The 7,823-nt window shown below is 59.7% G+C and overlaps 1 protein-coding gene across 1 annotated transcript; it reads left to right on the plus strand.

The window, feature by feature from the left end:
- The first annotated feature begins 2,370 nt into the window (after nucleotides 1-2,370).
- Nucleotides 2,371-7,466, plus strand: SOX18 (SRY-box transcription factor 18). Its single transcript, XM_075021056.1, has 2 exons — nucleotides 2,371-3,093; nucleotides 5,729-7,466. Exons 1-2 carry the CDS (start codon nucleotides 2,679-2,681, stop codon nucleotides 6,577-6,579), a joined length of 1,266 nt encoding a protein of 421 aa, XP_074877157.1. The 5' UTR covers nucleotides 2,371-2,678; the 3' UTR covers nucleotides 6,580-7,466.
- The last annotated feature ends 357 nt before the right edge of the window (nucleotides 7,467-7,823 follow it).

The following is a 7,823-nucleotide window of genomic DNA, read 5'->3' on the forward strand; positions in this document are numbered from 1 at the left end:
GGCATTTTTGCACCCGGGCATTTTTAGGTGCTTTGCACTCTGCTCCATCCCCCCTTGCAGCTCTCCTTCCCTTCTCTCCCTCCTTCGCAGCTCTCATCCCTCCTCCTCCCGCAACCGTGTCCTTCTTTTTGTCCTCCACCACCCTCCCTGGCTCTTCCCCCCATCCCCGCACCGGGATGCAGCATCAGCAGCAAATACGCTGCAAGGCAGGGTTTGCGCCGTACGCATGCTCTGGGGTCAAAGTGCCCGGCTTTGCTCCGTGGGCAGAGGAGGTCCCAAACGACCCCAGTGCAACAGGGACAGCAGCACGGCTCTGATCCCCCACCCCACGCCTCCCCAGCGTAAGGAAAGCATCGCAAGCCCACTGCCATCCCGTGCAGAGTTGGCCCACGCTTGGAGATGTTGCCCAGAGCAAGCGTGGCAGTCACGAGGCTCTGCGTCTGCCTTCCCCCCCCCCCCAGGAGGGTTTGCCGTGGCTTTTAGCACCGTTTCCAGAGCTGGGAAAAAAACTAAGCTGCCCCCTCTCCCACCCCGCTGCAGCTCATCCCCACCACGTCCCAAATGCCAGCCGGTGGCACCAGGTCCAGCCGTGGTCCTGAGCCCGCCCGGAGGCCAAGGATGCTGCTGGGGCCATGTGGGAGGCGCAGGGTGGATGCAAGCGGGGAAAGCGCCGTGTGCTCGGCCAAAGCCCGGGAGAAGGGCCAGGATCGGCGGCGGAGGATGTTCCCGGGATGTCCCCAGCAGCTGCCCAGACCGGCTGCTCACTTCACCCCACAAGCAGCCACAGGACATGGGCTGGGGTCCCCCAGCTCCCCCCCAGCACCCACCTTGCTGCTCCTGAGGCTGGGGCAAAAAGCCAAAGCCTCCGGCGGCTCGGGGGCTCGGCTCCGGGCGGTGGCACGCGGCTGCTCCTCCGGCATGGCGATGCTCCAGCACCTTCCTCGGCTGTACGGCCGGGGCAGGATGGGGGAGAGCGGAGAGGAGGCTCCTTGCAGCTGTACGGGCTCTCCTGTGGACTGGTGCTGATTTGCTCTTGCAAAATATTAATAAGAGGCTCCAGGAACATGAAGGAAATCTAGCCCGAAACCTCTGTCGCTCCTGGCTAGTGATTGAAGAATATATGAGACAAGATTTTTTTAATTTTTTTTTTTTTTAAGGCCTTTGTTTTGTTTAGGGTTAACAGCAGATTGGCTTTTTCAAATCACTTCCAGACACACAGCAACCATGGCATGCAATACCCCACCGCTGTGAGGAGGCTGGGAGCTGGGCTCTTGCGCAACCCAGTGCCCCAAGTCTTCCTAACACTGAGGTTCAGATTTCAGGCTGGGGTCCTGGGCATGTCTGCAGCTGGAGGGGGCTTGGAGGCAGATACCCAGAGCTGGGGCATCTTCCACACATCAACCCGATCGCCTGGGGGGTGTCAGGGAGCAGGGACAGTGTGCAAGCAGATCTTGCTTCCAAATGGGTCCCGCAGAGTTCCAAACTCCTCCGTGCGAAGGGCAGGAAGGACTTTCAGACCACCTAGCCTGGCCCTTGGCACTGCAAATCTCTGCTGGACGGTGGCCAAGCGAGCAGAGCAGTGACCTGGTGGCGGGGGACACGCAGCATCTCCGCGGCCGCCGGCGGCAGCGTGCCGTGGGTGTGCTGCCGTGCCCACGGCGCGTGCGGCAACGGTACGGCCGTGCCAGCCCCAGCAGCGCGGCTCGGGAGGCAGGTTTTAGCCGCGATTAGCCGGCTGCCGGTGAACCCCCCATTCCTCAACAGTCCCTAGGCCGAAAGGCTGGAAACACATTTCTTTTCGTGTGAATGGTGCTTAAAAGCAAGGAGCCGTTTCTCGCCCCGGCACTGAAATTCCCACCAGAAAATTGCTGGGGAAAGAGGGCTTGCCCCTGCCTTCACCTCAGGGCTGCTCCCGACCCTGGACGGGGAACGCTGGCCAAAACACACACACGAAATAAGTCATAAGAAAAATAAACGCAAAGCCCCAAGCATCCCTGTCCGCCTGCAAACAGGCAGCCTGGCAGGCAAATCTAAACACTTCCCTGCCTCGGCTTGGAGGGGCGGCGTGGGGGGGCACAGGCAGATCGCAAGTAGCCAGGAAAGGGGCTTGCAAAGGAAAAAAAAAAGAAGGAAAGAAAGGAAAAGAAGGCAGCGAAAAAATTAACAACCCTCCTCCTTGGAAGGAAGGGAACTGGGCAGCAGCGTCCACACCGGTCCCAGCCCGGCCCTCCCCGGGTGGCTCTTCCTGCTGGTGCCTGGGGACGCCCCCCTTCCTCCTCTTCCTCCCCCTCATCTCCTCCTTCTCCTCCTCCTCCCCCGCATCATCTCCTCCTCCTCCTCCTCCTCCTCCTCTCGTCCTCCTCCTCCTCCTCCCCTGCGCCCCGCTGATTGGTCCAGCCCGGCTATATTTTGCCCCTTCCAGCCCAGCATCATCCCAAAAGTTTTTTTTGGGGGGAAAGGGGGGAAAAAAAAAATAATAAAAGAGGAAAAAAAAAAAAAAAAAAAAAAAAAAAGGAAAGCCACCAAAACAAAGCGAGCCGACCCCAAATCCCCCCGAAGCGGAGGCGAGCGGCGGGGCTGCTGCTCGGCGGCTGCTGGACGCGGCGGTGGGACGCGGCGGGACCCGGTTCTCTCTCCGGCACCCGGTCGGGTCGGACACAAAGTGCTGTCCAGCTGGAATGAATATATCTGAGTCTAACTACTGCCGAGAGGAGATATCGCAACCCCGGGGCGACTGTTCATGGGTCACCGCCGCCGTGCCGGCCGCTGAGCCCGGGCTCGCCTTCCCTCGCCCCCCGGGAGCCGCCTCCCCCTCCAGCCGCACTTCCAGCCCCGAGCCCGGCTTCGCCTTCGGCCCCGGTCCCGGCGGCGCGGCCCCCGCTGCGGCCCCCGGCGCGGCCCCCAGCCGCACGCCCAGCCCCGAGCCGGGCTATGGATACAGCCCCCCGGCGGGCCGAGCCGAGGGCAAGGCCGGCGAGGACTCCCGCATCCGCCGGCCCATGAACGCCTTCATGGTCTGGGCGAAGGATGAGCGCAAGCGGCTGGCGCAGCAGAACCCCGACCTGCACAACGCCGTGCTCAGCAAGATGCTGGGTGAGCGGGGCGGGCGGCGGGGGACGCGGGGATGGAGGGCTGCGAGGGTGCGGGGATGGGGGGGGACGGGGCCGGGGATGCGGGCTGCGAGGGTGCGGGGATGGGGGATGAGGGGGTGCGGAGCTAGGGAGGCAGGGATGGAGGGGTACAGGGCTGGGGATGGAGGGATGCGGGGCCGGGGGTGCGGGCTGCAAGAGTGCAGGGATGTGGGATGAGGGGGTGCGGAGCTAGGGAGGCAGGGATGGAGGGGTATGGCACTGGGAATGTGGGCTGCAAGAGTGCAGGGATGTGGGATGAGGGGGTGCGGAGCTAGGGAGGCAGGAATAGGGGGGTACGGGGGTGGGGATGCAGGCTACGAGAGAGCAGGGATGTGGGATGAGGGGGTGCGGAGCTAGGGAGGCAGGGATGGACGGGTACGGGGCTGGGAATGTGGGCTGCAAGAGTGCAGGTTTGTGGGATGAGGGGGTGCAGAGCTAGGGAGGCAGGGATGGAGAGGTACGGGGCTGGGGATGAGGGCTGCGAGGGTGCAGGGATGTGGGATGAGGGGGTGCAGAGTTAGGGAGGCAAGGATGGAGGGGTACGGGGCTGCAGATATAGGGGTACGGGGCTGGGGATGGAGGGGTACGGGGCTGGGGATGCGGGCTGCAAGAGTGCAGGAATGTGGGTTGCAGAGTTAGGGAGACAGGGATGAGGGGTACATGGCTGGGGATGCAGGCTGCGAGGGTGCAGGGATGTGGGATGAGGGGGTGCGGAGCTAGGGAGGCAGGAATGGAGGGGTATGGGGCTGGGGATGTGGGCTGCAAGACTGCAGGGGCATGGGATGAGGGGGTGCGGAGCTAGGGAGGCAGGGATGGGGGGGTACGGGGCTGGGGATGCAGGCTGCGAGGGTGCAGGGGTGTGGGATGAGGGGGTGCAGAGCTGAGGAGGCAGAGATGTGGGGGTATGGGGCTGGAGGTGCAGGGATATGGGGGTATGGGGCTGGGAATGTGGGCTGCAAGAGTGCAGGGTTGTGGGATGAGGGGGTGCAGAGCTAGGGAGGCAGGGATGGAGGGATACAGGGCTGGGGGTATAGGGGTATGGGGCTGGGGATGCGGGCTGCAAGAATGCGGGGCTGCGGGGGTATGGAGCTGAGGAGGCAGAGATGTGGGGGTACGGGGCTGCAGTTGAAGGGATGTAGGCGTACAAGGCTGGGGATGTAGGGATAGGCGGTTATGGGGCTGGGGATGTGGGCTGCAGGGGTATAGGGCAGTGGGAGGCAGGGATACGGGACTGGAGATGTGGCTTGCAGGGGCACGGGGTATTGGGATGCAGAATTACAGGGCTAGGGATATATGCTGCAGGGGTACAGGGTGCTGAGATGCAGGGATACAGGGCCAAGGAGGTGAGTTGCAGGAGAACAGGGCAGCAGAATGCAGAGATATGGGGCTGCGGCTGGGGGTTGCAGGGGTACGGGATATTGGGATGCAGGGATACAGGACTGGGAGTGCAGGATGAAGGAGTACGGGGCATTGGCATGTGCGCTGCAAGGGTACGGGGCTGTGGGACACAGGCTGCAAGGGTATGAGGCAGCGGGACATGGGATGCAAGGATATGGGGCCACGCTAGCCAGGCTGCAGGGATACAGGGCTGCGGGATGCAGGCTGCAAGGATATGAGGGTGCAGGAGCTGGGTTACAAGGATGGGGTGCTGCGGGATGCAGGGATAGGGTGCTGTGGGGTTCAGGGCTGGGGGATGCCGGGCTGCGGGCTGCAAGGTGAGAGAGCTGCGGGATGTGAACTGTAGGGATATGGGACGAAGGGATGCTGGCTGCAGGGACGTGGGCTGTAAGGATGCAGGGCTGTGGGAGCAAGGGTTGTGGGGTGCAGCACTACAGGGCTGTGGGTTGTGGTGTTAGAGGATGTGGGAACGTGGGGTTGTGGGTTGTGAGGATACAGAGCTGCATGTGCGCAAGATGCAGGGAAACAGGGCTGCGGGGTGCAGAGGTACAGGGCTGTGGGGATGCAGGATATGGGAATACAGGGCTGCAGGATGCGGGATACACGACTGTAGGATGCGGGATGTACGACTGTAGGATGCGGGATGTGGGAACACGGGAAGCAGGATATGGGTAGACGGAGTTGCAGGATGCGGGACAACGGGAAGCAGGATATGGCCAGATGGGGCAGCAGGATGCGGAGACACGGGGCTGCGGGGTGCGGGGACGTGGGATTCAGGATACGAGGGTGCGGGGTTTGGGGATGGGCGATTTGAGCCGCAGAGGTGAGGGACTGTGGATGCGGGATGCAGGGAAGCAGGCATGCCGGGGACTGGGCTGTGCCGAGGGGCAGCGGGTGGCAGAATCCCCTGCCCTGGCAGAGGGGTTCTCGCGGCCCCCCCGGGGCTTTGCACCCCCATGCTCCCACTGCGCCGAAGCGCTGGCCACAGCCTAAGCCTGGTGCTGGGACACGGGGACAGCCCTGCTTGGGGTCCCATTTCCCAGCCCCTCCTCGTCCCAGCACCAGGACCCCGCTCAGGCGCCGAACCGTCCGAGGGAGCCCTTCCCACCCCACGGGCTCCCTCTCCGTGGGTGCCTCCGCGCCCCGACCAGTGCCGGGTGACCGAGCCGGTGTCACAGAACTTTTCTTTCCCCTTCCAGGCCAGTCATGGAAAGCGCTGAGCGCAAGCGACAAGCGTCCCTTCGTGGAAGAGGCAGAGCGGCTGCGAATCCAGCACCTCCAGGATCACCCCAACTACAAATACCGCCCAAGGAGAAAGAAGCAAGCCAAGAAAATCAAGAGGATGGAACCCAATATCCTCCTGCATAACCTTTCCCAGCCTTGCAGTGACAACTTCAGCATGAGTCACCATGGCGGCAGCCAGCCGGGCCACCCCCAGCCTCCCCCGCTTAACCACTTCAGAGAACTCCACTCCATGGGGTCGGATATTGAAAACTATGGCTTGCCAACTCCTGAGATGTCTCCCTTGGATGTCTTGGAACAGACCGAACCGGCGTTTTTCCCTCCGCACATGCAGGATGACTGCAACATGATGCCCTTTCGCGGCTACCACCACCATCACCAGATGGAGTTTCCCCAGGAGAAGTGCATGGGGCGGGACGTGGCGGTGCCCTACGCGCAGACCCCCTCGCACTTGGCCGACGCCATGAGGACTCCCCATCCCTCCAGCATATACTACAACCAGATGTGCTCGGGAACTCAGAACGGGCTTTCCGCCCACCTGGGCCAGCTCTCGCCCCCACCTGAAGCCCACCACATGGAGAGCGTGGATCACTTGAACCAAACCGAGCTGTGGACGGACGTTGACCGCAACGAGTTTGACCAGTATTTGAACATGAGCAGGACTCGTCCCGAAGCCTCGGGACTCCCTTACCATGTCTCCCTGTCCAAAGTGACTCCTAGAAGCATCTCCTGCGAGGAGAGCAGCTTGATATCCGCCTTGTCTGATGCCAGCAGCGCTGTTTACTATAGCCCCTGCATCACCGGTTAGGTTGGCCCCACCGTCCGATGCTCTCACCGGGAGAGCCCCGGCTCTCCTCTAAAAACAAAAAGCCATCCTCCTTTAACCACGAGCTCCATAATATTTAGAGTATCTCATTAAATGCATCGCTTTCTTTTGTTTTTTTGTTTTTTGTTTTTTTTTATTTTGGATTTTTTTTTTTTTTTTTTTTAGAGAAAAAACATGCTGAACTCACTGATATACCGTATAACTATATAACACAGATAGACGCCTTTCCCAAGCACTAGCCTGCCTGCCGCGCTCCCCGCTCCAGCCCTCGGCAGGGCGTAGCTGTAGCTCCCACCAGCTCGAAGGGGCATTTTTAAGCCAATTCCAGTAAATCCTGCCTGAAACAACCACCACCAGGACGAGCCGAAGCGACCTGCCCCCAGTATTTAACCCAAGGGCAGGCGAACTTGTGGGAGGGGAAAAAAAAACCAAACACTTTTAGGAAGACTTTGGCGGAGCCATTAAAGAGTCGGCGCCCGTTAGGGGTGGGCTTTAGGACAGTTTTTACTGTATTCTCAGCAATATATTTTAATTGGGCAACAAAACTATATTTTTACTAAGCATTTTTATATATAAAATGGTATTTAATGTCTTTGGGGTTTTTTTTATTAGACTTTTTAAAAATAAATCAAGGGATATCCATGAGATCTAAAGCATTTATGTAGCAAAGCTGGATTTAAAAAAAAAAAGGGGGGGGGGGAAGAAGATATTTTGTGAAAAGGGAATGACAATGTAAATATTGTGGAACAATTGACTGGAATTTTGTACAAAAGAAAAATATGACTGCAAACACTTTTATTGTCTAGAACTGTATGGAGAGCAAACTGTTTTATACTGGTTAATTATTAAAACATCTTCATATAATTGTTCCCATCTTGTGTGCTTGTTGTGTGAACACATATTTTCCGCAAATACATGTTGTCCCAACCATTTCCAGATTTTTGTATCCGTTGATTAATGTTTTGACAACCTGGCAAATGTATTAATTTCCAGGCTGCCGCCCGCCCGCCCCATCAGCCGCCTCGGGCTCCGCGAGCGCGGCTCGGCTCGGCGCGGGACGGCGGCTCCGGCAGCGCCGGCACCGGGCTGGGACGCTGGCGGCCGCCCCGCAGCACCGTGCCGTGCCGCCCGGAGATGCGCTCTGCAGGAAAAGCAGCTGTTCTCAGATTAGAATATAATAAAACATGTGATATCCTCCTCCGAAACGAGCCTCGGTGTGGTTATTA

The sequence above is a fragment of the Buteo buteo genome, chromosome 2 (assembly GCF_964188355.1).
Source record: "Buteo buteo chromosome 2, bButBut1.hap1.1, whole genome shotgun sequence".
Lineage (NCBI taxonomy): Eukaryota > Metazoa > Chordata > Aves > Accipitriformes > Accipitridae > Buteo > Buteo buteo.

What these genes read in the sequence shown, in the direction of transcription:
- SOX18 (XM_075021056.1), top strand. Translation starts at nt 2,679, where the DNA reads ATGAATATATCTGAGTCTAACTACTGCCGAGAGGAGATATCGCAACCC. An exon ending in CGTGCTCAGCAAGATGCTGG is followed by an intron (nt 3,094 to 5,728) that starts GTGAGCGGGGCG and finishes TTCCCCTTCCAG; the next exon opens with GCCAGTCATGGAAAGCGCTG.